Here is a 27,821-nt window from a genome sequence, read left to right as displayed (position 1 = left end):
TTTTCAATAATTTGTGCAGTAGCAGATACAGCTCTTGTACTAGTAGACACAGTCTCTACACTAATACAGCGATGACAACTGAAAGGCTGGAGCTATTCGCACTCCAACCTACAGCAAATTTTGACATAACTGAAGTTAACAGTCTCAACACTGTAGCTAAAAGTCCACAACACCATCCAGGTAGGTTGTCTCTGTTACTTCTCCTGTACTTGGTCTCTCTGTACACCAGGTGCCCTTACACATAGAAGCGACCAAACTGCACTCTATATTGCCAGCTTTGGTATTACTGGAGCTCCCTTGTACTCTGCATGGTCCTTTCCATAGAGGACAGGGAAATGGACAAGAACAGAAACCACATGGCTGCGGAGATTCTAGACCTGACCCTAGAGATAATCTACCTGATCACTGGAGAGGTGAGAGTCTCACATGACATCATTCTGATCTCTAAGAAATGACTGGACAGGTGAAGGATTCTTAGAATATCTGTAGTGATCTGTAGTGTCTCACCATACACAGGATTACACAGTAGTGAAGAAGTCGTCTTCAGGAGGAAGGAGCAGAACCCAGGGCTCCATGACCGAGCCTCCATCTCTTTCACTGAGACATGAGCAGAAGATCCTAGAACTTACCACCACGATCACTGAGCTGCTGAGCGGAGAGGTGAGCGCTTGTTGGGATGATGGGACATTATACAAGGGGTCTGGTGATGACTGTATCATTGTGTTGTCAGGTTCCTGTAAGGTGTCAGGATGTCACTGTCTATTTCTCCATGGAGGAGTGGGAGTATTTAGAAGGACACAAGGATCTGTACAAGGAGGTCATGATGGAGGATCAGCAGTCCAGCACATCACTGGGTAAGAGAAGACCTTACTCTGAAGGAACCTCCACTAGACTCCTCCATCATCTGCTCATCACTTAAACACAGTGACTGAATATATTGTCTATATTTCCAATAGATGGATCCAGTAAGAGAAACCCACCAGAGAGATGTCCCAGTCCCCAATATTCCAAGCAAAAGGATTATCAGGTAGATGAGATTTCTGCAGATTCTATATAGACTGATGTTTTATACTTCAGCAGTACCGGGGTATACTATGTGATCCATCCATCTTTTTGTACATTATATTATTACGTTACAAAATGTTGGTGTAGACTCTCCTCGAATATTGTGTATCGTTCAGTTCCTGGCACCAGTGTTGGGATCTGGAAAGTATAAAAATTTTCAGGTCAAAGTCTTTTTTAGCCTTTATCTCATCTGATCACTACTAAAAGGGATAACAATATTGATTACCTATCTTGAGGATAGGTATTGAATATCACATTAGTGGGGTTTTCGACACCTTGCACTCCCATTGGACAAAATTATCGATAACCTATCTTAGGGAACAGCAAATAGAACAGCATTGTCTGCCTCCTGCTCCATTCTCTGCGTATTAGCTGCTGAGATCATCTGATCGATTGGAATGCCAAATGTCAGACCCCTATTGATCCGATATAGATGACCTTACCTTAGGATAGATTATTGATAATTTCATCTCAGAAAATCCTTTCAATAAGAAACTTCTTCAAGGTAAATTTTTCCTTGGCTTCTAGGATGTCTGGATATACAGTAGGATAAACTAGGAAGTAGTTTAATTTTTCTCACGCCTTTAATGTGATTTTTTTACAGGATATTGGAAAGATGGGTGGACTCAAAAAAACAGTGTCCGTGCATGGTAAGAGCCTTTCAAGAATCTGAGTTTTCGTTAAAAATTGTGATGTAGAATTAATCCACAAATCGAATGAAGGAAGTTGTGCTGCTAACATAGTAGATGAGGTTGGATAAAGGCACAAAGTCCATAAAGTTCAACCATTAAACCTACCAAGTTGTTCCAGATGAAGGAAAAAAAAAACAACAAAACTAATGCAATTGCCCCATTAAAAAAAAAAAAATTTCTCCTTGGATCAACATCCTATTCCACAAATTTCTAGCTCCCATAACCTATGATATTCTTACTTCCCAGGCTCCTCTTGAAATTTGGCAATTGATCAGACATCAGCACATCCTGTAGCAGTGAGTTCCATAGTTTCACTGCTCTTACCATAAAGAATCCTGCCTATGACTATGATAAGGCCTTTTTTCTCCCGATATAGAAGATGCCCCTTGTCACACCATGGACGGGAATTGCCTTTACTCAACGTTGACATGATCCTTAATGCTAAGATCATGTCTCATATTTAGGCTCATATTCCAGGGCAGGTGGGCTGTGACAACACCAACCAAGTCCATATTACTATATGTTTCCTTGCTTGCTATTGTCCAAATCAAGCTCGATCAACTATTACAAGAAATTATGTTTTTTTCTGGAAAATAAAAATATGTTGTCTCTTTTTCCAGATGTAGACAGGTTAAGAGGCTCCAGTGGACATCACTTTATATCTCCCAATTATAATTCAGGAGATGTCCACAGCGGAGATCCATCCACTGATACCGCCGGTCTCAAGAAACCTTCATCGCATCGACCAGTGATTGCCAAACCAAGATCTTTTAGCAAGACATTGGATTTTGTGGAACGTTATCGAAGAAATGACAAAGAGGACAAATCATTTTCATGTCCTGAATGTGGGAAATGTTTTAATTGGAGATCTTATCTTATAGCACATCTAAGAACTCACACAGGGGAGAAGCCATTTTCATGTTCAGAATGTGGGAAGGCTTTTAGCCAGAAATCAGGTCTTATAAAACATCAGAGAACTCACACAGGAGAGAAGCCATTTTCATGTCCAGAATGTAATAAATGTTTTAGTATGAAATCAAATCTGGCGAAGCATCTAAGACTTCACACAGGAGAGAATCCATTTGCATGTTCGGAATGTGGGAAAGGTTTAGCCAATAAGTCATCTTTACTTGAACATTTGAGAACTCACACGGAGGAGAAGCCATTTTCATGTCCTAAATGTCAGAAATGTTTTAGTATGAAATCAAATTTAGTGAAACATTTAGTAATTCACACGGGAGAGAAGCCATATTCATGTCCAGAATGTGGGAAATGTTATAGGCAGAAATGGGGTCTCGATAAACATCAGAGAATTCTCTGTGGGAAGAAGCCATGATAATATTCAGATGGTAGGAAATGTTATAGGCGTGGAGCTTCTTTGTAGGACCTGTTGCCTAAGGATGCCTTCTGATATACTGTGTATATATATTGAAAGGCCACTTTATTAGAGACACCCATCTACACCCCTTACCTCTGTTGGGCCTCTTCATAGCATCTATCACTTTCCTGGTGATGTCATGGGCCCAGAGTCCCATAATTTTTTGTGCAATTATTTTTTCTTCATATATCGGCTGAACTACAGTCAGTGCCTTAATAGTTTAATACAGGGTCCTACTAATGTGCTTTAGTTTGTAGATTATTATAGAAATTCACATTTTTAGGCTTTGTAGTCTGGGCCCTGAAATGATATGACTGCTTGTTTAATCCACATATCCAATTACAAGAACTGCAATAAAGCCTTTGTGTAATCCTGACTCAGGTTCTTTCATTCATTCATTTTTCTACCCGTCTTCCAGAACCCAATAATTCAATTAAAAATTTCTGCTTATTTTTTGTGGAACAAGTTGTATTTTCTAATGGCAACACTTCATCTTCTATACAATTGTAGAACTATCAAGGCCCAAAACGAGGACCAGTAATAGGTCAAATCTAAAACCGAATTCCAATTCCAAATTCACATTGGCCACTTCCTAATGTTGTATTTTTTCGATTTCTTCTCCACTTCTTCAATTTGATTTCTTCTCCACGTTTTATCCTTTCCTTATTTATTAAATACTTATAATGGAAGTCCCAATAATGTAAAACCACAAGTGTAAAGGGAAATAGTCACCAAGTTATAACTCCTAAAAACGCATATAAAACATCTAAAAGCAGACACACGAAGACACCCATGCCAATGCCCGACTTGAGTTTTGCCCTTTGGTTTCATCCAGGGCATGGCTTTCTATTATACACTCCCGGGATATGTTGTATTTTTCAACGACACATTTTTGGGATGCCCACAACTTATTGACTGAATTTATTCTGACGGGGGTGGAAAAAACCCCACCACCACCACCAATTTTAATGCAGTTTTTGTTACATTATAAGTTTTGGTTTCGTGACCTGGAGTTAGTTGAAGATGGTTGACATGAGTATGACCAACCCTTTCTGAAAGGTAAAGTCCTGCTGAACTTAAAGAACCCAACTTTGGCTCCATGCTATAAGAATGACCGTAGGAGACAAAAGCAATGGTTTTTCCACCATTTTCCTTACAATTGTGTCAGACAGAACTGAGAATTACAAAACATTTGTTTCTCCATTTTGATGAATATTGTATCCTTTGGTACACAGTGACCCCTATAAGGGAGGACAAGTTTAGTTTTCATGTATTTGGGTTGCCAGTACATGAGAATCAGGAGGCTCCCCCTCGTTTAGCTTGAATCTGACAAAAGTAATAATAAATAAAAATTCTATGAAAATGAACAAATGAAAGTCAGACATTGCTTTTCACTTCAACAGAATTTTAAAAAAATAAAGCTCATGACGCAGGCCTGGACAGAAATGATGGTTCCCTTAACTTAATATTTTGTTGCAGAACCTTTCGAGGCAATCACACGATTCCTGTAACTGTAACCTCTGCACCTCTCAGCAGGTATTTTGGCCCCCTCCTCATGAGCAAACTGCTCCAGTTGTCTCAGGTTTGAAGGGTGACTTTTCCAGATGCCATGTTTCAGTCACTTCCAAAGATGCTCAATAGGATTTAGGTCAGGGCACATAGAAGGCCACTATAGAATAGTCCAATGTTTTCCTCTTAGCCATTCTTGGGTGTTTTTATCTGTGTGTTTTGGGTCATTATCCTTATCCTGTTGCAAGACCCACGACCTGCGACTGAGACCAACAAAGGATTATGTAGATAATCTTGTTTCCCTTAGTCCTAACAGCGGCACAATGTGGGGTATTTCGTGCCCCTGTGTGCTAGTAGGACAGGCGGAATTTTAATTAGCCATGTATTAATTTCACATGGCTTGTTCCCTTTAAGAGGGCACAGATACCTCCCCCCTGTGCGTAAATAACAAGTAATAATACATACATTCCAAAATAAACAACAATAGGGGGGGAATCCTTGTGCCGCTGTTAGGACTAAGGGAAACAAGATTATCTACATAATCCTTTGTTCCCTGTCGTCCCTACCAGCGGCACAATGTGGGGAAATAGCAAGTAATCCCCATAAGGGTGGGAGATTAAACACAAGCAGAATGTAATACAGTACGCTTGAAGGCAGTAGCTTCTGAGCTATACCGATCAAGTCGGTAGTGCTTCACAAAAGTCAATTCTGAAGACCAGGATGCTGCTGCACAAATCTGGTCCAAGGTGAGAGCCTTGACCTCTGCCCAAGAGGTCGATACTGCCCGCGTCGAATGGGCCCTTAGGACGGTCGGCGGAGGTAAGTTCTGACTCACAAACGCCAACTTGATTGCTTCCTTCACCCAGCGAGAGATGGTGGCCTTAGAAGCCTTGCGGCCTTTATGGCCCCCTACATAATTTATTAACAAGTTCTCAGATCTCCTGAAAGCGCGTGTGCGCTGAAGGTAAATCTGCAGGTTCCGGACTAAATCTAGGGTATGCCACTTCTCCTCCTCAGGGGAAGTGGGCACGGGAAAAAAGGTTGGCAAGCAAATGAGCTGACTCACATTCGCCCTAGAGGAAACTTTCGGCCTGAATCCTGGCAGAAATCTCAACTGAACACGGTCTTCAAAGAAGGCAATGTAAGGAGCTTCCGATGAGAGTGCTTGAAGCTCCCCTACCCTTTTTGCCGAGGTGATAGCGAGGAGAAAAGATACCTTATAGGTCAGCCACTTTAGATCCACCTCCTCCAGAGGTTCGAATGGAGCAACACAAAGTGCCGTTAGGACCTTGCTGAGGTCCCATTGGTGGACAGGAGCAGAAACTGCTGGTCTCAGCCTAGTTGCCTCTTTGATAAAGGTGCTCACTAAAGGATCCTGAGACAACCGCCTCCCCAGATAGGCGGACAGAGCGGCTACATGTACCTTCAGGGTAGAAGCTGCAAGCCCTCTGTCTAGGCCGTCCTGAAAGAAATCCAGGATCGCCCTCACAGGGGGATCGGAGGAGTCCACTTCGTGTTCCGTGCACCAAGCCTGGAAAATATTACCGATCCTACGGTAATTCTTATTGGTCGAGGTGGCTCTGGCCCTGGCTAAAGTCCTTAGGACGCCTTGAGACAGTCCTCTATTCCTTAATAGGGACTGGTCAACCTCCAGGCTGTCAGATTGAATCTCCTCAGATCGTGGTGTCTCAGCTCTCCTTGTGTCACCAGATCTGGGAGGGGGGGAAGCCTCCAATACCTGCCTTGACTCATCCACATGAGCTGGGCAAACCAAGTCCTTTTCGGCCAGAACGGGATTATGGCAATTCCCGAGACTTGGTCCTGTCTGATTTTCATCAATACCTTGGGTATGATGGAAACTGGAGGGAAGATGTATATCAGCCTGAACCTCCATGGGATGGACAGGGCATCCACTGCCAAGGCATTGTCCTCCTGGTACAGAGAGCAGAAGGTTTCCACCTTGGCGTTGAGTCGGGTTGCCATGAGGTCGACATCCGGAAGGCCCCATGTTTGGACAATCTGATGGAATATGTCTTGATTGAGAGACCATTCTCCTGATACAGGGATACCCCGACTCAACTGATCCGCTACTATGTTCAGGGAGCCCTTGATGTGAACAGCGGATAGGTGGGTCAGATTCTTCTCTGCCCACGTGAAGATCAAGTTCGCCTCTTTCAGTAGGGCTGGAACCCTGGTGCCGCCCTGTTTGTTCAAGTATATTACCGTCGTCATATTGTCTGACCGGACCTTGACTGCCTTCCCTTCGAGAAAGGGGGCGAAGTACTTCAGCGCCAGATAAACTGCTTTTAGCTCCTTCAGGTTGGAGGTTCCTACCTCTGGATTCCTCCACAGACCCTGGACAGTCCTGCCGTCCAGGTGGGCTCCCCATCCCGAATGGGACGCATCTGTTGTCAACAGGGTCCAACGAGGTTGAACCGAGGACCTTCCGTCTTTCAGGTGTCTCCACCATCTGAGGGAAAGACGGGTACCGGGAGAAAGGCAGATCTTCCTGTGCAATCCCCGTGGAGATCCGTTCCAGGCTCTCAACACTTCCATCTGAAGGGTACGCAAGTGCCATAAAGCCCAAGGGACCGCCTTGGCTGAAGAAGACATCAGGCCTAGGACCCGCATGGCGGTGCGAATGGTGATCCATCGGGACCTGAGAAGGCCCCGAACCGAAGCTTCTATTTTTGCTCGCCTTGGACGAGATAGGAAAATCTGCATGCTCTGGGAATCCAGAACAAACCCCAGGAATTTCTTCCGGGTGGATGGCACTATTTCTGACTTCTCCCAATTGATCAGCCAACCTAACTCCTGGAGGAAGGCGATGGCTATCTGGAGGTGGTGATGGAGAATTGAAGTAGACTGAGCTTTTATAAGCCAGTCGTCGAGGTAGGGAACCACGAAAAGGCCTTGAAGTCTGAGAGCGGCGGCAACTGGTGCGACCATCTTGGTAAATACATACGGAGCTGACGATATGCCGAATGGAAGAGCAGTGAACTGTAGGTGCTCTCTGTGACCAGCCATAAGAACGGCTATACGTAGATATTTCCTGTGTGGCGGGAAGATGGGATATGTAAGTAGGCATCCTTTAGGTCCAGGGTGACCATGACCTCGTCGCGCAATAGGAAACTGGTTACTGAGTCTATGGACTCCATCCTGAAAGGTTTTTTCTTTATGAAGAGGTTGAGGAACCGAAGATCTATAATCATCCGCCACCCTCCTGTGGACTTTGGAACCAAGAACACGGGTGAATAAACTCCTTGACCCACTTCGGGAGGAGGGACCCTTTCCAGGGCCCCCTTTGAGAGATATTCTGCGACGGAAGCCTCCAGGCAGTCTTGTTGTAGGGCTGGTAAGACCCGCGTAGTGATGAAACGATCCACCGGAGGATGGGAGAACTCTATTGCGTATCCTCGCTGAACAACTTGAAGGACCCATGGGTCCAGAATGTGAAGATGCCATGCCACAAGGAAATTCGAAAGGCGCCCTCCTACGGGAGAGCTGGTCACAGAGAGCGGCGTCTCCTCAAAACCCCTTCTTCTTAGGGTCCTCCTTGGGGATCCCGCGACCCGCCCCCTTCGGACGGTATCTGGGGCGTCTCTGGCTTCCCTGTTGAGGCCTGTATTGAGACGTGGAGCCTCGACCCCTAGAAGGGGGAGGCCTTCTTTCTCTGGTTGCTTGTGGTAGTGATCTCCCTCTACCATCAGCCAATCCCTCCATCAGATCGTCCAGCCCTTGGCCGAAAACCTTTCCAGGTTGAAAGGGGAGGGAACAAAAGAAAACTTGGAGGCGACATCAGCCCGCCAAGGTTTGAGCCACAAGGGTCTCCTGGCGGCGGTATTGAGGGCCATGGCCTTGGAAGCCAGCTTCACCTGCTGTCTTGCCGATTCTCTCAGGAAATCCGTAGCGAGACGGATCTCCCCCATGGATGCCAGGATGTCGTCCCTGTTAACCCCGGAGTCGATATCCCGTTCCAGGCGGTCCAGCCGGGCTTGAAGCTTATCAGCTACTTCCGTTGAGGCGATGCCCACCGTCACCTGGGCTGAAGCAGACGAATACGCCTTCTTGAGCGTTGAATCCACTCTCCTATCAAGCAAATCCTGAAGATTTGACCCGTCATCGATGGGCACGACAGTGCGACGGGAGAGCTTAGAGATGGCTAAATCCACCTTGGGTGGCGGACCCCAGCGATCCAGTTGGGAGGGATCAATCGGATATACTGCTTTGAAAGCTCTGGTGGTGACGTAAGCCTTCTCCGGCTGCTTCCATTCTTGTTCCATTAGGCTGGCCATGGAGGCGTCCACTTGGAAAACCCTCCGCTTCCCAGAGGTGGACGCAGAGGCTTCCCCCTCGCCAACCTGGTCCTACGACCGGATGGCCTTCAGCAGTTTATTAGTCTTCTCCCGATGGAAAATTGGTCTGCTGGTACAGGAGGACTGATCGTCTGATGATATGGACACCTCCTCCACCTGGAGGCGCTCCAGGGAGGGCAGTGAAGCAGAACGCCTTTCCACGCGCTGCTTCTTGGTGAGCTGAGCCAGTGAAGTACGGATATCCTTTAAAGAATCATCCTGCAAAAAACACAAGGATACTTAGAAGCCGGGGGGACCCTTCCCCTCTTTGCGGCAACCGTACTCACCATGTACTCCTTGACCCATGCTACCATATCACTGGTAACGGGTTCCTCCCGCAGAGGTCCCCTGCATTGCTGGCAGCGTGACCAGTCATAGCCTAAAGGCAAAACAATGACATTCAGGATACTCCCACCATTGGGAGAATTAGCAGACGAAAAAACCGCACCTACCATCAGGTAGAGGAACGTCACAATCAATGCAAGCCAGGTGTCTCCTTTTAGAAGACCTCTTCCGTCTCACTTGATCCCCGGGAGGGGTAGAAGAGGAAGACATGACAAATAGAAACTAGTTTTCAGCGATACCTAAGCATGGAATATGAAACATCAGAGGAGTACATTCAAGGAACCATATGAGGAGACTCACCCAGCTTCTGCAGACCACTTACCAACCTTCAGCAGAGTTTGCAGTAGAATAAATGCAGTTTTGAAGCGGAAACCACAAGCCACAGCGCAGAAACCAGCTAGGGATTAGACTAGCAGGCAATGAGGGATGCAACCTGCCTCCTTTTACAGCCCCATATCCGGAAGGGGCGTGGCCTTAGTCAAAAGAGCTCCGTTCCTTTTGCCCTTCATAAGACTCCTAGCCCTTCAAGTCACGCTCCCCCCTTGAGCCAACTACTTTGGCACGTACCTTAAGCTCCTGAGGACCTCCAGTGTCCAACGCTGCTGTTCGCGTGGTCCCGGAGCGGCGAAAGCCAAAAAACCGGAAGTTGCCGGTGTTACATTACCAAACGACCGGCCGGAACCCTCCTACGCAGAGGAAAGGTTCCGCGAAACCGGAAGTTCCCCTCATGGAGCCGCGCGAACACGCCGGCTGGCTGCGCGCGGCTCCCGAAGCGCAGCAGGACTGGATGCCGGGGAAAGGTAGAAGGATCGCGTGAGGGAGGTGGGTAAAATAGGTAACCTTAATCTTACCTATTATCTTTGCAGGACCGACACAGAAGTCCAAAGGGGCAGAGTGCATCATTGAAGACACCTGAACAGGTCTGAACAGGTAAGTACCTGAAACTTCTTTTTTACTCTTCTCTTTAGGAGGACACAGAGTCCTCCCCACCTGTCCGATCCTTTACACAGGACAGAAAAAAACGCACAGGGGGGAGGTATCTGTGCCCTCTTAAAGGGAACAAGCCATGTGAAATTAATACATGGCTAATTAAAATTCCGCCTGTCCTACCAGCACACAGGGGCACGAAATACCCCACATTGTGCCGCTGGTAGGGACGACAGGGAAGCTTTCTGATACTGGGCAGCACATTCCTCTCTAGAATCCCTTGATAGTCTTCAGATTTCATTGTACCCTGCACAGATTCAAGACACCCTGTGCCAGATGCAGCAAAACAGCCACAGAACATAACAGAGCCTCCTCCATGTTTCACAGTAGGGACAGTGTTCTTTTCAAGATATGCTTCATTTTTCTGTCTCTGAACATATGGCTGATATGCCTTACCAAAAAGTTAAATTTTTGTCTTAGGCTGCCTTCACACGGAGTAACGCCGGACTTGTAAAAATCCTCATTCACAGCCGTACACGTGAGCGCTGCGGAAGGCTCCCGAACACTTCCCATTCATTTCAATGGCAGCGCTCGTAAAGCCGGTGTTACAAGCGCTCCCATTGAAGTGAATGGGAAGTGTTCAGGAGCCTTCCGCAGCGCTTGCATGTACAGCTGTGAATGAGGATTTTTACAAGCCCGGTGTAACTCCGTGTGAAGGCAGCCTTAGGAAGGGTTTACACTACCGTTGGATTCCGTTATGAAGGTGTGCATTTAAAAAAACAACAAAAAAACGGACAGCTATTATAATGGACACAGACAGTAACTGATGGCTATCAGAATACGTAACATATCATTAGGGCTGCACAGTGAGCACTGTAAAAACAAAATCCATGACAAAGTGGAGCAATGGCAGTTTTTCTCTAATTCCAACCCATTGAGATTTTTTTTTTCCCGCTTCCTAGAGCCCTCACAGAGCTCTGTGAATAGAAAAATAAAAAAATTATGGATTTTGGAACAAAGTTTCAATGACAATTTTATTAAAAAAAATGTTGCGGTGGAAAGAAGTTAATACAACTCTAGCAGAAACCACTGGAGGATGTGACACTCCGGAATGCTATAATAAAAGTTCCCTGTCGTCCTCAACAGCGGCACAATGTGGGGTATTTCTGCCCCTGTGTGCTGGTAGGACAGGCGGATATTTAATTAGCCAATCAAATGCGTGGCAGGCCCTATAAGAGGGCACAAGAACCTCCCCTCTGCGTGTTTTTTTCTGTCCTGTGTGGACAGAGGACAGGTGGGAGGACTTGTGTCCTCTTTGAGAAGCTCAGCAGGATCACTCACCTCCTGAGCGGTTGTTTTCTTCTTGTCACCTTCTGTGCCCTGCGGGGAGAAGGTGCTTGTTAGCCATGTGTGGCTACCCCCCTCTATCCCCCCTGCCCCCCCTCTCCTCCGCTTCCCCTGCTCCTTGTGACTTACCTGACATTTTGGTGAGAGTCCGGGGACTCCGCATGCCGCCTCTGGTGGCCGCGCGGACTGCCGGCGGGTGGAACCACACTGTTGTGTATCCTGTTCCCCGCCGGCCGCTGTAAGCGCGCACTTCCGGTTTCGCCGGAAGTATCATAGCGCCATGGCAACGGCCTGGCGCTGGCGGCCGCTCACTCAGGGAAGATTCAGGCCTTATTAAAGGCCGGAAAAGACGGGGAGATGTGGGGGTAAGTGCCCGTGTTAAGGGCCTCTTGGTGGGGGGGAATGTATATCTTTGCAGACCCCTGATTACAGGGTTAGTTGTCTGGGCAGGTTGCCTCACCTGCTTTGATTGTGGCTCCGCCCACTTCCAGCCGGCCAGAATTAAGAGGCTGGCTGGCCTGGTGTCAGAGACCTTCCTGCAGTATCTGCTGAAGGCGTGCGATTGTGGTGTTCATTGATCTTGAACTCTTTTCCAGTTTGCAAACTTTATTGGGAACCGGCTGTGATGGCCGAGTGGTTAAGGTTTTGGACTCAAAATCCAATGGGGTCTCCCCGCACAGGTTCAGATCCTGTTCACAGCGCCAGCCCGGCTAGCTCAGTCGGTAGAGCATGAGACTCTTAATCTCAAGGTCGTGGGTTCGAGTCGCACGTTGGGCGCCAAGTCACCTCTCTGTCCGGTCTACTGGACCTGGTAAGATTTACCCTTTTTTTAAAAGCTGGTATGATGTCATGGTGACAGTGTTGCATGGTCTATTATCTCTCTCTGTAGGATATGTCATCCTCTACTACCCCTCCTGGGGATGGTAGGAGGAAAACCTCTTCCAAGAGGAAACATCTTTCCTGCTTCGATTGCGACACACCGCTCCCTGATGGTAGGTAGCGGCTTGAAAGGTTGTGCCCTGCGGGGTACTACTGGTCCTATAACGTGCCTATTTTCAGGCTATGAGTGGGCCCGTTGTCGCGGGTGCAGAGGTCCTCCACCTGTGGAGCCCTCTCCCAGAGATATGATGGCATGGGTCAAGGAGATGGTGAGTTTGGGCATCGCTTGGGTAAATAGTTTTTCCCTTGCTTGTACTCTCCTTTTTGTTTTGCAGGATGATTCCCTCAAAGGGATCTATTGCACCTTGTCTCAGCTCACCAGGAGACCATGCTCTGAGCTCCGTTCCTCGTCTCTCCCCCCCCCCCTTGTAACACCTGCGGGTGGCAGAGGATGATTCCTCCGAGGACGACTCAGTTATTCCAGCAGAACTGCGTTCCATTATGAACAAACGGGCAGGCTGCTGAAGTCCATCCGGTCTACAGTGGGCCGAGATGTTGACGGGGAAGCCTCCACGTCTGCCTCTGGGGGACATATTGCCTTCCATGCGGACGCCACGCTGACCGACCTTATGGCGCAGCAGTGGAAACAGCCAGAGAAAGGACATTCGCTTTCCAGGATCTTCAAGAGTTTGTTTCCTATTAACACTACCCAGTGGGATTCCTGGGGGCCTCCCCCGAAGGTGGATTTGGCCGTAGCAAAGCTGTCCCGCAGAACCCTGGTGCCCTTGGAAGATGGTTCAAATCTTCAGGACCCTCTGGATCGTAGGGCGGACTCCGTTCTGAAGAAGGTCTACTCAGCTTCCTCCGCGCAAGCCTCTGTGGCCATAGCCTCCTCTATGGTTGGTGACTTTTTGCGCAACCGCTTAGCCGCCTTGGAGCGGGATATAGACTTGGGCGTAGACAGAGATGAGATTCTGGCCTCTATGAAAAGAGTTCATAGGGCTGCAGATTATTTGGCGGAATCCTCCTGCCATCAATTAAAAATCTCCGCCAAATCTATGGCGTTGTCTACTGCGGCCCGTAGACCCCTTTGGCTAAAGCCTTGGCGGGCAGATTTTGCGTCTAAAGCAGCACTCTGTGCTCTCCTCTTTGAGCCGGGAAGGGTGTCTGGCCAAAGCTTACAGACGCCATTATGGAGGGATTAGCTGAAGGTAGGGGAAGGTCCCTACCTCAAGCATCCAGGGGCAGACGTGCTCCCTCTAGAGGCAGAGGTTCTTCCTCTAATTATAGACGCCCTTCCCAACAACGGCGTTTTAGATATCGCCCTAGGGGAGCTGGTCGTGGCGCTTCCAAGGAGGACACCAAGAGGAAGCCTGAGTTTTGACGTGGGGCAGCTCCCTGTGGCCCCCCTTCCTGGGAGGACGTCTTTCCTCCTTTTCCAGAGCATGGTTCACCCATATCCAAGACCCATGGGTGTTGAAGATCATACAACACGGGTATCACATCGACTTTCATCTTCCACCTCCAGATCGGTTCGTTTCCACTCAAACTCTTCCACCTTCTCAGCAGGCCAGTCTAGAAGCCTTGGTTGCCGAATATGTTACCAAGGGCGCCCTGGAGAAGGTACCAGCCTCAGACCTCGGTCTGGGAGTCTACTCCCCCGTCTTTCTGGTCCCCAAGTTCACCGGGGGCTGGAGGATGATAATAGATCTGAGGTACCTCAATCGGTTTATCAGGAAGAGGTCATTTCGAATGGAAACCGTGGATTCCGTGGCTGTGTTTCTTCAGCCAGGAGAGGTGATGGTTACCCTCGATTTGAGGGACGCCTATCTACATGTCCCCATTGCTCATTTCCACAGGAAGTTCCTCAGGATTGCCGTCGCTATGGCCGGCCACAGGGAGCACTATCAATTCACAGCTCTGCCATTCGGCATCACATCCGCCCCACTGGTATTCACCAAGGTGATTTCTCCGGTCGCCGCGGCCCTCAGACTTCAGGGTCTTTTCATCGTCCCTTATCTAGACGACTGGCTACTGAAAGCTCAGTCTCCTGCTGCCCTCCTCCAGCAGCTCAACCTTGCCATCAACTTCCTACAGGAGTTAGGATTATCAATTGGGAGAAGTCCGAAATCGTTCCATCCACCTGAAGAAAATTCCTCGGATTTATAGTGGATTCAGAAGCGATGCAGATCTTCCTCTCCAGTCCAAGGAAGGAAAGAATCCAAGCCAGTGCACGATTCCTATTGCGCACTCGGCAGGTAACCATCCGGACCGCCATGAGAGTCCTGGGCTTGATGTCATCCTCGGCCAGGGCGGTGCCTTGGACTTTATGGCATTTGCGTCCCCTGCAGATGGAAGTGTTGAGAACCTGGAACAGGTCTCCACGGGGATTGCACAAGAAGATCTGCCTTTCTCCCGCTACCCGTCTTTCCCTCAGATGGTGGATACACCTGAAAGACGGAAGGTCCACGGTCCCGACAGTGTGGACCCTGTTGACAACAGATGCATCCCAGTGGGGATGGGGAGCCCATTGTCAAGACAAAACTGTACAAGGACGATGGAGATGTCCGGAGCTGGGGTCATCCAATCTCAAGGAACTCAGAGCAGTGTACCTGGCCCTAGTACACTTTGCCCCAGAATTGAAAGGCAAGTCTGTCAAAAACCGGTCAGACAATATGACGGTGGTAGTCTATATAAACAAACAAGGGGGCACCAGGTCACCAACCTTGCTGAGAGAGACGAATCTCATATTTGCCTAGGCGGAGAAGAATCTGGTCCAGTTATCCGCTGTTCACATAAAGGGCTCCCTGAACATAGTAGCGGATCAGCTGAGTCAGGGTATTACTGTATCAGGAGAATGGTCTCTCAATCCAGACGTATTTCAACAGATCGTCCAGAGATGGGGTCTCCCGGAGGTCGATCTTATGGCTACCCGACTCAACGCCAAGGTGGGGACCTTCTGCTCTCTGTACCAGGAGGACAATCCCTTGGCGGTGGATGCCCTGTCCATCCCATGGAGGTTCAGGCTGTTTTACATATTCCCTCCAATTCCAATCATACCGAAGGTATTGATAAAAATAAGACAGGACCAAGCCTCGGGAATAGCCATAATCCCGTTCTGGCCAAAAAGGGCTTGGTTTGCTCAGCTCATACAAATGAGTCAGGGCATATATTGGAGGCTTCCCCCACTCCCAGACCTGGTAACCCAAGGAGAGCTGAGATGCCAGGATCTGCGGAGCCTCAACCTGACAGCCTGGAGGTTGACCAGTCCCTATTGAGAAATAGAGGACTGTCACAAGCCGTCTTGAAGACCCTATCCAGCGCCAGAGCAGATTCGACTAACAGGAACTACCGTCGAATAGGTAAAATCTTTAATGCCTGGTGTCTGCAGCATCAAGTGGACTCCACCGATCCCCCTACGGAGGCGATCCTGGACTTCCTTCAAGACGGACTAGACAGAGGTCTTGCTGCGGCCACACTCAAGGTACACGTAGCGGCCCTGTCCGCCTATCTGGGGAGGCGTTTGTCTCAGGATCCTTTAGTGAGCACCTTTATTAAAGGGGCAACTAGGCTGAGACCGGTGGTAAACACCCCTGTCCACCAATGGGACCTTATTCCGGTCCTGAACGCCCTATGTGGCCAGCCATTTGAACCTCTGGAAGAGGTCTCCCTCAAGTCGCTAACTGGCAAAATGGCGCTGCTATTGGCAGTCACACCTGCCAAACGCGTTAGTGAACTACAAGCTTTGTCCGCTGAGGAGCCATATACCACCTTTTTCTCTGACCATGTACAGCTTAGGTTCCTCCCTGGGTTTCGTCCCAAGGTGCCATCTGCTGTAAACAGGAACCAACTGATTTCCCTTCCAGTATTTTTTCCGTTCCCTTCTTCTGCTGAAGAAGAAAGATGGCACAAGCTGGATGTGGTTAGATGCCTGCAGATCTACTTGCAGCGCACTCGCCCCTTTAGGTGGACTGAAAACCTGTTGGTCAGCTACACGGGTAAAAACAAGGGCGCCAAAGCCGCCAAAGCTACAATATCCCGGTGGGTTACCGAGACTATTAGAGTCACCTATACCGCCCAAGGGCTGTCGGCTCCATCTTTCCTTCATGCCCATTCAACCAGGGCAGTGTCCACTTCACGGGCAGAAAGAAGTGCTTTGTCTGTGGACCAAATATATGCAGCTGCCTCTTGGGCATCTGAATCCACCTTCATTTGGCATTACCGCCTGAAGGACCAAGTGGCAGATTCCACTGCCTTTGCCCAGACCAGTTTAAGTTCGGTCATGGGTTTGTCCCACCCATCTTGGGGACCTGCTTGCTATATCCCCACATTGTGCCGCTGTTGAGGACGACAGGGAACGAGTGATTATGAAGATAATCTTGTTTCCCTTAGTCCTAACAGCGGCACAAGATTTCCCACCCTGGGAATCATATCTTATGTATAAAACTGTATATAAATGTAATGGAGGTACTTTTGTATTTACACGCAGAGGGGAGGTTCTTGTGCCCTCTTATAGGGCCTGCCACGCATTTGATTGGCTAATTAAATATCCGCCTGTCCTACCAGCACACAGGGGCAGAAATACCCCACATTGTGCCGCTGTTAGGACTACGGGAAACAAGATTATCTTCATAATCACTCGTAATCCTTCGTTATCAACTCTGCTATAGTAGGAGTCATCACAGATGGAAACAAAAGGGAGTACAGAGACTTAAACCAGATCTTTGTGGATTGGTACCACCTCAGGATTACTGCTGGGACCAAGGAGATGGTGGTGTAATTTCACATGCAGTGATATGCTCCAAAAGCAATGAACATCCAGAGGACGGGCATCGAGATAATCAAATGAAATCAAACAAGCTTTATTGGCATGTCCGAATAGATATTTGGCATTGCCAAAGCTAGTAAAGTGTGTGTGTGGGGGGGGGGGTTTGGGGTATAACAGTCCGTGGGGTCTCATCTTCCTCTTAGTTGGTGACAGCTGTATGGGGGGTGGGATGGGTGTTTTGGGGTATAACAGTCCGTGGGGTCTTTTGGGTGGTGGGGGGGAGGGTTGACAGTCCATGTGTCTCATCTTCCTCTTGTTTGGTGACAGCTGGACACGTATTGGGCAGCGATCTCCACAGTGGCCTCTTCTTCTCCCAGTAGGATGTAGGCCTGAAGCCGGCTAGGATTAACATGAGCACAAACAGAATGTCATGCATTTTCCCCCCTCAGCTTATACTCGAGTCAATAAGTTTTCCCCAGATTTTGTGGTAAAATTAGGGGGGTCGGCTTATATTCGGCTCGACTTATACTCAAGTATATACGGTACATTTTCTGTCACTTTTAGGTTTCTATATGACTTAGTTATTAGGACTTATTTGCACATCAGTGACTTTTGCGAGTTCTGGTAGCGTTTTCCATGGACATTACCATGGTGATTTCCATATATCTATTAAGGGTTTTATGGCCCCATATTGAATTCTTATACTCAATGTCCGGTCTTCACTTGAAAATTTTTGCAGTCTCTTCCAGAGTCATCTCTAACATCACTTACTTTGGGGTCACTCAATGTCACGACGTCCTAGCATTCCATGTGACCCCTGAGGCCCATCCAGAGGCTTCAACGGTGACCTCAGAGTGCGTGATGTTGGAGAAGAGGCTACAAGAGCTCTTGGGTGAAGACCAAATGCCCAGGAAAGATGAGGATCTGTAGTTTTTGTTTTATTCACACCTTCCCTGGGCCTCTGTCTGAAGAAACCCCAGGGTATAGTAATGATTCATGGGTGCTACATGTTACACTTTATCTTCTCCCCTTTATATGAAAAACTTTGACACAGTGCCATATCAGCAATGTCATCAAATCTGATAGAACTGCCCTTGGAGGTACCAATTGGAACTTTTTTGTCACTAGGAGTTACTTGGCTTGAAAAAGGTTGAGAAACACCGGTGACAGACGAATACATCTGACAGACGGGTGAAAAAACTTCAATACAACCGAGTTGGTTATGACCAACTTTAGTTGACGGTCAATTGTATGGGACAGACATTGGTAGATTTCCCTCCGTACAATCATCAGCCAAATGTTCACAATCTGCATCTCCATCAGTCTAAGATCTAGCGTGTATGACCAACTTTAGTCACAACCATCCGACCTCCTCCGCCGTGATCTATACACCTAATAATCTGGGTCTAACCATCCGACCTCCTCCGCCGTGAAATGTACACCTATTAATCTGGGTCCAACCATCCGACCTCCTCCGCCGTGATCTATACACCTAATAATCTGGGTCCAGGTGACCGGTTTATATATGTATTAGTAATAAAGCTTATCTAGTATAGGGAATGCACTAGTAAGCTTTATTTTTCCCCAAAAAAACCCTTTAACTTCACGAATGCAGGAGAACGTCCTCGTAACACTTCCATTCTCTCCACACCCACGTCTCTGGAGATCTTATATACTAGTGACTACAGGACCTTCGATGATGTCACCTAAGGGGAGGAGTAAAAACTATTAGGACTTCTTGTCATGTGACCAGTGTGATGTCATTGTAGGTCCTGTAGCCACTAAGATGTACAACATCTCTCCGCCGTGGGTGACTGATCACATGACTGTGACACTGTCAGAGGTCCTGAAGCCCCTCGAAGGTTCCATGTGCAGGTCAGTGATGGGTCAGGGTATCTGTGACGTGTAGTCCGTGTTGCCTCGTTGCTTTCCTTACTTACAACCAGGGCGGTATCTTCTCTTAGTCAGGTTCTTGGGCTTGTTCACACATCAGTGATTTTCACGTGTTTTCTGTCAGTGTTTTCCATGGACAGGCATCCATTGGTCTCTACATCTATTCAGACTTCCATTTTGTCCTCATTTTGACCATTTTTCTCATAAAACATACCCTTGGGCTGCACACGGATCCAATGGCAGACGGAGACGCTTTGAAAATTGCTTTTATTTGGAGTTTTTCACTGGTGTTTTTTTCTATAGCTATACAGCCTCCTATGAGGTCCAAAATACAAGAAACTTCGGTCATAAAAAAGCTCACCTGCACAAATTTCTCAGGGAGGTGCACGATCCGCTGCCTTTGGGACTCCAAGACCAAGATAATGTATATACCAATTCAGATGAAAGATGGATCTGCAACACTCCTCTTCATTAATAAAACTTTAACTTTATTCCATTTTCAAGGACAATACAAAAACTCCATATAAAAGGTAGAAAAAACAAAAAATACAAAAAGACGCAATAAAAACCGCTGTCAGTGAAGCATAGCTGACGCGTTTCAAGACCGTCTAGGTCTCTTACTCATAGCTGTTTGAGGTCTGCTGATGCACTGGTGAAATGCTACATATATACCCTTATTTAACATGTGCGAGCTATAACACTAATGACACTAGGCGTTAACTCCCCCGTTGAAGGAACCACCACCGGAAAAATCAAAAAAGGAGCAACCCGCCCCTTATTATACATGTGTCCGGAAAGCTTCTCCATCATAACACAACCATAGGAGAAAAGAAAAATAACTAATAATGCGAAAATCAAGGAGCATGAAATGTATACACTTGATAAATACATGACTAAAGATCCATGAAGTAAATCACGCTATATCATTAATACCCATAATGAAAAAAAAAAAATTACTGAAAGTTTGTAATATGGCTACTAAAGATCCAACCCAAACATAAATTCAAATCTCACCTTATGTGATTATGGCTGTAGTCATATCTAGAATCGAATATTACTTCCTGGTTCATATCTCCGGAAGCTATGTACCTTGGTTTTATCAATGAATTGGTATTGCCGTTCTACTCTCGCCCTGATTGGCTCCAAATCACGTGGTCAAAAATAACCAATCATGTCTTACTTCATCTCTGCCATTCATATTCCTATGGTGCAGAACCGTGGCTGATCATATGAAGAAGTTTATTTTGTAATTGTGTCGATGTTAGTTCCAAGCTTATCGATGGCCTTAAAGAAAAATAGCCTTAGAGAAAAATGTTTCTGATAGATGTAAAATACTGCTCACATAACCAATTTACTTCATATAAAATGCCACAAAGTTACAGACTAATATAGTCTTACACATCACTGATGTATATATTAATAGATATAAGTCAGGTCGGTTCTTATGTTTAACCCTTTTGGTTGACGACTATCAAATCTATAGATCCATAGGGCTTCTCGTTTATGTAATAGTTTTTTACGATCACCACCTCTTATGGAATCCGTGATACTATCAATGCCCCAAAATTTAAATGTTTTCATGGAACCCCTGTGTGTCGTAAGGAAGTGTTTAGAGGCTGCCGAAATACCTTCCAAAGAACTTTTTTCACTATCTTTCACGTGTTCTAATATTCTAGTTCTCAAAGTGCGTGACGTGCATCCTATATAGTCTAAATTGCATTCCATGCATTTGATGCAATATACTACAAATGTACTATTACAATCAATATGATTATAATATTTTACATCAAAATTGGACGCAAAGCTTGTTAGTGTTTTAGTGTTGCTAGTTAATTTGCATGTTCGACACTTAGGAGCACCACACTTAAAGAAACCACAAATATCCATATTAATATCACTTTGTACCGGGTACAGAAAACTGGGAGCTAAGACGCTTCCCAATGTTTCCCCTCTCCTAGATACAAATCTGACCCCCTGTTGTAATATTTTATTCGCTATTTCATCTGTCTCTAGGATGGAAAGATTTTTCTTCACAATTTTAATGATCTCATTATACTCCATACTATATGTTGTACTGAATGTGATGTTCGCCTTTTCTATGATTTGTGTGTCTGAAATTTTCTTTTTATCAAATAATAATTGCTTTCGTGTTCTATGGTTTACTTGTGCTAAAGCTCTATTTAACATCCAATGTGGATATTCCCTATCACTCAGTCTGTTAATCACCTCGCGGCTCTTGACATTGAAGTCTTCAACATCACTGCAAGCCCGCTTGGTGCGGATTAGTTCTCCCACAGGGACACTCTGGATAGTAGCAAGAGGATGGTTGCTGCTTGCTTTTAAAATACTGTTTCCTGCTGTCGGCTTTCTGTAAATGGTAGTGAATACCTTTCTACTTTCGATTGACCCTGTCAACGTAATATCCAAAAAGTTTATTATATTGGAATGATGTTCAAAAGTAAAAGTGAGTCCTAAATTATTCATATTCAAAAAATTTACGAAATTTGTTACCTCCTCCACTTTTCCTTTCCACACAATCAATAAATCATCTATATAACGGCCCAACCATTCTATGCTATTCAAAAATGGATTATTAGTAGAAAATAGGACCTGTTCTTCCCAACATGCTAAAAAAAGATTTGCTAGAGATGGAGAAAACGGGGCACCCATGGGTGCCCCGCATACCTGCAAATAAAAAATGTTGTCAAAAACAAAATAGTTGTGTCTTAATAAAAAATCCGTGACAGAGAGTACATATTCACAAAAAATTTCGGAAAACAGACTATATTTATACAGATGCCAACCAAGTGCTTCCAGAGCGTCCCTGTGGGGAATACTAGGATATAGAGCGCACACGTCGCACGCAATCCACGAAAACTCTTCTTTCCATTCAAAATTCTCAAAGGATTTTAAAACTTCTTTGCTATCACGTATATATCCTCCTATGCGTAATACCAGAGGTTGGAGGACACTATCCAACCATGAGGCTAAACGTTCATGTATTGAATTTTTACCTGATACAATAGGTCGCAATGGTACAGGTTTTGTCTGTTTATGTAATTTGGGTAACCCGTAAAGTGTGGGCACACTTGGTGTTTTATTGACTAAATACTCAGCTTCTAAATCCGAAAAAATACCGAGGGCAACCCCCTCAGACACAATATCCTTAAGGGTTTGTCCAAATTCTATGGTAGGATTGTATGATAATTTTCTGTAAGTTTTTTCATCATTTAATATTTGCAAACAACTTTCAATATAATCTGCTCTGTCTAATATTACCGTCTTTCCCCCCTTATCCGCCTTCTTTATAATAATGTTTTTAGTTTCTTTTAATTCTTTAAATGCTTTCCTTTCTCTAAATGTCAAATTATTTTTCTTTTTAATTTGGTTAATTTCCTTTCTTTTCACTTTCTGTTCTAATTTTACTAGATCTTTTTTGTTGAAATAAATTAAAGCTCGGACTTCTCGCTTTAAATGGATAAAAATTGGGGTTATGACGTTTAACTGGCTGCATTTCTACAATTTTATTTACATCCTGATTGCTATAATCCAAATCTATTAAACTCTGTACTGTAACCTGCTCACGGAAACTTGCATCCAGAGGTAACATACTTCTATTCATAATAACAGTCGGACTGCTGTCTAAACCTTTATTAGTGCAATCACCATTATCTTGAAAAAAGTGTTTTTTAACTGCTAATGATCTGATGAATTTGTTAATGTCCAAAATAGTGTTAAAGACTTTAAAGTGTTGTTTTGGGACAAAATTGAGACCCTTGTCCAAGAGTCTGGTGGACTCTATGAGGCCCTGAAACACGTAAGAGGGTTCATATGCATTGTATTCCATCCATATTTTTATGTCTCCTCATGGGAATTAAAAGTTGTTTTATTTTTAAAAAAAAAATTCAGATTTTTTTTCTTGGGCTAAAATTTTTTTTTCTTTTTGTGTACCCTACACCCTCACACAAAGGGCGTTTGTCCAAGCATTGAACATCAGATACCGATAATCTGTTTGTACAAATATATATGCAACTATAGCATTAGAACCACTGCCCTACTGTTGTGCACTACACAAATAGTAGTCCCATACACAGCAAGCTGTATATGTATACCTTATATATGCATGTGCTGACACCATTCTATCAAACTCATCAGTAACTTTGGTCTGTACTGAGTCTCTCTATACACCAGGTGCTCTTTTGTGTACAGGTGACCTAATACATTCTACTTTGACACCAGTGGTATTCATTTCTGAAGCTTCCCTGTACTCTGCTTGGTCCTTTCCACCAATAACGTATGAAGGATGGAGAAGGCTAGAAACCTGATGGCTGCGAGGATACTAGACCTGACCCTAGAGATAATCTACCTGATCACCGGAGAGGTGAGAGTCTCACATGACATCACTCTGATCTCTAGGAAATGACTGGACAGGTGAAGGATTCTTAGACTCTCTGTAGTGATCTGTAGTGTCTCACCATACACAGGATTACACAGTAGTGAAGAAGTCGTCTGGTGAGTGTGTGACACCCCGTGTGTCAGGAGGATGGAGCAGGACCCCAAGCCCCATCACCGAGCCTCCACCTCATCCACTGAGACATGAGCAGAAGATCCTAGAACTTACCAGCAGGATCACTGAGCTGCTGAGCGGAGAGGTGAGCACTGCTGGGGATGATGGGACATTATACAAGAACACCAAGGGAGGGCTCTGGTGATGACTGTATCATTGTGTTGTCAGGTTCCTATAAGGTGTCAGGATGTCGCTGTCTATTTCTCCATGGAGGAGTGGGAGTATTTAGATGCACACAAGGATCTGTATAAGGACGTCATGATGGAGGATCACCAGTCCCGCACATCACTGGGTAAGAGGAGACCTTCCTTCACTGTAAAGGATAGAACAGTTTTGATCCTCACCATAAACCTCCCTATCTCATGGAAATAAGCAATAATGATATACAGTATGTGTATATAAGTACAGGTAATTTTGTAACTTCAGTGATCATTTTTAAACCACCTTATTAAAACTATCATTAAAAACTAACAAAACACTACAATAAAGAATGTCCGACACAGAGGGAGAGCAAAGTAGCAGAAAGAAAGGGGTAGAATTGTTGAAACGGGGAAGCAGGGACCTGTCCGGATTGTCCTGCCAGACCACAGCAACCATGTAGAAGGGACTTGGCCTATTTTGACACTATTTTCAAAATCCCAGACCGAATGGAAGGTACCATATCCACAATCTTCTGGTCATGTGGAAGATGGAATTCTTAATATATTCCCTCTTCTGCAATTCCTTCAGATATATCTGGGGGACTAGTGGTGACCGTGATAGGTCTCAAGATCATCACAACAGAAATTAGGGTAGTGTGTAGTTCCAAAGCAAAGGCAGGATTAGAGAGTTCACCAAAATGCCTTCATACATTGGGCTAACCTTTGTTGGATCCCAATAGTTTTGAACGTAACTGGCCAAATAGTCCTTTATGTCCGCTTGTCTTCTTACTCAAAATAGTAACTTCTGATCTTGTCTTGGAGACAAAGGATTTCTAATTTAGAATGGAGAGTATGTCCTGGCACATCTTTGAAATCTGTTTTGAGCTCGTCACATGACACGGAGACCTTACACTTTATAGTTCGGATAGAAATCCTGTCGCTATCTCTATAAATTATTATAATCTGTGAACTTTGTAGACAGACAATCCATTACTATTATTTTACGTTGAAGTACACAATTTACTTACTAAATTTGTACATTATCTTGTCCACTTTACTGCTATTGTCTCAATGAAGCTTGATTGGCTATTGTTTCTTTTTCTAGGTGTAGACAGGATGCGAGGCTCCCATGGAAATCTCCTCATATCTCACAATTATGTAGTAAAGGATAACAGTACCACACAAGATAATACAATATTTCCTAATGTACCCGTAGTCCTTCAGAGCAGAGATCCATCCACTGATACGGCTGGTCCCAAGAAACCTTCATGGAATCAATCACTCATTGATGAAAGACCATTTACTTGTTCAGAAAGTGGACAATGTTGTTGCCAAAAATGGGGATTTCTTAAAAATCATGGGAAAACTTACAAAGATGATAAACAAATTTCATGTCCTGAATGTGGCAAAAGTTTTGGTTGGAAATCAGATCTTAAGAGACATCTAAGAATTCACACCGGGGAGAAGCCATATCCATGTTCAGAATGTGGGAAATGTTTTAGCCAGAAAGCAATTCTTACTAAACACCAGAGACTCCACAGAGGAGAGAAGCCATTTTCATGTCCTGAATGTGCAAAATGTTTTAGTCTGAAATCAAATCTTTTCGATCATCTTAGAATTCACACAGGAGAGAAGCCTTATTCATGTTCAGAATGTGGGAGATGTTTTAACAAAAAATCGATTCTTCGTAAACATCAGAAAACTCACACTGGGGAGAAGCCATTTTCATGTTCAGAATGTGAGAAATGTTTTACCCAAAAAGCAAGTCTTGTAAAGCATCTAAGAATTCACACAGGAGAGAAGCCGTATTCTTGTCCAGAATGCGAGAAATGTTTCAGGGTTAAATCAAGTCTTGTAAAGCATCTAAGAAATCACACAGGAGAGACGCCATTTGCATGTCCAGAATGCGAGAAATGGTTTGGCGATCAATCCAGTCTTATGGAGCATCAAAGAAGTCACGCAAAAGAAAAGCCATTTTCATGTCCAGTATGTGGGAAATGTTTTTCTCATGAGTCAGATTTTACTGAACACCAGAGAATTCACACCAAGAAGCCATTTTCATGTCCTGAATGTCAGAAATGTTTTAGTCTGAAATCCAATCTTGTGAAACATTTAGTAATTCACACGGGGGAAAAGCCGTATTCATGTCCAGAATGTGGAAAATGTTATAGTCAGAAATTGGGTCTTATTAATCACCAGAGAATTCACAACGTGGAGAAGCCATCATAGTGTTCAGAGTGTTTGGAGCTTCATTGTAGAATTTGTTACCTAAGGCCTACTGCACACGGGAAAATCCAGATTGGCAAATCTAGTCCAAACCAAGTCAAGAGACCAATAATGATCTATGAAAATAAGATTCCTTGTCTCATTGTGGCTCTGCTGTCCTCTACTGTAAACAATTACTGGGGGGCCTCAGACCCCTAACATAGTAGATCACTATGATACATGGAATCTGGGTTTCCTGTGTGGGATCAAGCTGGGAAATCTGGCCTACGTATAAAACCAGATTTTCCAGCCTGGATTTTCCCATGTGAAGTAGGCCTAAGAATGCTTTCTGGCAACTTTATTAGAGATGACAACTTGTTCTGATTTAGCTACATGAAATTTAGGCCTAATAAAAGAGATGAAAGGTCTTCAAGTTTTTAGCCTTGGGTAGAATTACGTTTGCTTCGCATATCTGTAGATGAGATGAACTTTATCACCAGAGCATTCATTGTTTAATACTGGTTAAATTTTGGTCCTATAACGGGCTTGTCTTCATCTACCTGCCTTCCAAAACCCATAACCTTCGAGTTTTCCACCATTTTCCATATAAGGGCTTATATGTTTCTGGGACAAGTTGTATTTTTTAATGGCACCATTTTATGTTCCATATTACTGTGTGCGCCGATGTGGACAATGCACCGATGTTCGCCGATGTACACACGTGGACAAAACTGTTGGTCGCCATCATTTAAGAAAACCCCACAATGGTCACAGAAATAACTTGAATCTTACAAAAGTAATAATAAATAAAATTCTATGAAAAGGAACAAATAAAAGTCAGACATTGCTTTTCGCTTCAACAGAATTTTTTAAAAACAAAGCTCATAACACAGGCCTGGACAGAAATGACGGGTCCTGTAACTTATTATTTTGTTGCACAACTTTTTATGGCAGTCGGTGCGATCAGACGATTCCTGTAACTGTCAAGAGCCTGTGAGACTTCTGCACCTCTCAGCAGGTATTTTGGCCCCCTCCTCATGAGCAAACTGCTCCAGTTGTCTCGGGTGTGAAGGGGCCTTTTCCAGACGACATGTTTCAGCTCCTTCCAAAGATGCTCCATAGGATTCAGGTCAGGGCTCATAGAAGGCCACTTCAGAATAGTCCAATGGTTTCCTCTTGTCCATTCTTGGGTGTTTTTAGCTGTGTGTTTTGGGTCATTATCCTGTTGCAAGACCCATGACCTGAAACCAAGCTTTCTGACACTGGGCAGCACATTCCTCTCTAGAATCCCTTGATAGTCTTCAGATTTCACTGTACCCTGCACAGATACAAAACACCCTGTGCCAGATGCAGCAAAGCAGCCCCAAAACATAACAGAGCCTTCTCCATGTTTCACAGTAGGGACAGTGTTCTTTTCAAGATATGCTTCATTTTTCCGTCTGTGGACATAGAGCTGATGTGCCTTGGCAAAAAGTTTGATTTTTATCTCATCTGTCCATAGGACATTCTCCCAGAAGCTTTGTGGCTTGTCAACAATTTTTATTCATTATTACTTATGTCAGATTCAAGTTATTTCTGTGACCATTGTGGGTTTTTCTTTCATTAAACTAGAGGTACCAACAATTTTGTTCAAGAGTGTAAGCTTAGATACTTGTGACCAGGCGGTTTTTCTTCTGCTTGGTGATCCAGTTTTAGTCAATGGAGTCTTCCCTTTCTCTTTTAAGGGTTATATTGTTTTGTATCTGTCAGCA

General features: G+C 45.1%; 1 protein-coding gene and 1 non-coding gene across 2 annotated transcripts; both read left to right on the top strand.

Annotated features, from left to right (window-relative positions):
* Nucleotides 1-61: 61 nt before the first annotated feature.
* LOC142197155 (uncharacterized) lies at nucleotides 62-27,821 on the top strand. The gene is made up of 7 exons (XM_075267255.1): nucleotides 62-413; nucleotides 517-660; nucleotides 731-854; nucleotides 957-1,027; nucleotides 1,670-1,715; nucleotides 2,378-3,076; nucleotides 25,241-27,821. Exons 1-7 carry the CDS (start codon nucleotides 309-311, stop codon nucleotides 26,092-26,094), a joined length of 2,043 nt encoding a protein of 680 aa, XP_075123356.1. The 5' UTR covers nucleotides 62-308; the 3' UTR covers nucleotides 26,095-27,821.
* TRNAL-CAA (transfer RNA leucine (anticodon CAA)) lies at nucleotides 12,238-12,319 on the top strand. The gene has a single exon. It is a non-coding gene; the product is annotated as a tRNA-Leu (tRNA).

The sequence above is a fragment of the Leptodactylus fuscus genome, chromosome 3 (assembly GCF_031893055.1).
Source record: "Leptodactylus fuscus isolate aLepFus1 chromosome 3, aLepFus1.hap2, whole genome shotgun sequence".
Lineage (NCBI taxonomy): Eukaryota > Metazoa > Chordata > Amphibia > Anura > Leptodactylidae > Leptodactylus > Leptodactylus fuscus.
The sequence above is the reverse complement of the archived record's forward strand: the minus strand, read 5'-3'. Positions and strand labels throughout refer to the sequence as shown.

What these genes read in the sequence shown, in the direction of transcription:
- LOC142197155 (XM_075267255.1), top strand. Translation starts at nt 309, where the DNA reads ATGGTCCTTTCCATAGAGGACAGGGAAATGGACAAGAACAGAAACCAC. An exon ending in CCAAGCAAAAGGATTATCAG is followed by an intron (nt 1,028 to 1,669) that starts GTAGATGAGATT and finishes ATTTTTTTACAG; the next exon opens with GATATTGGAAAGATGGGTGG. An exon ending in TAAACATCAGAGAATTCTCT is followed by an intron (nt 3,077 to 25,240) that starts GTGGGAAGAAGC and finishes AAACTTACAAAG; the next exon opens with ATGATAAACAAATTTCATGT.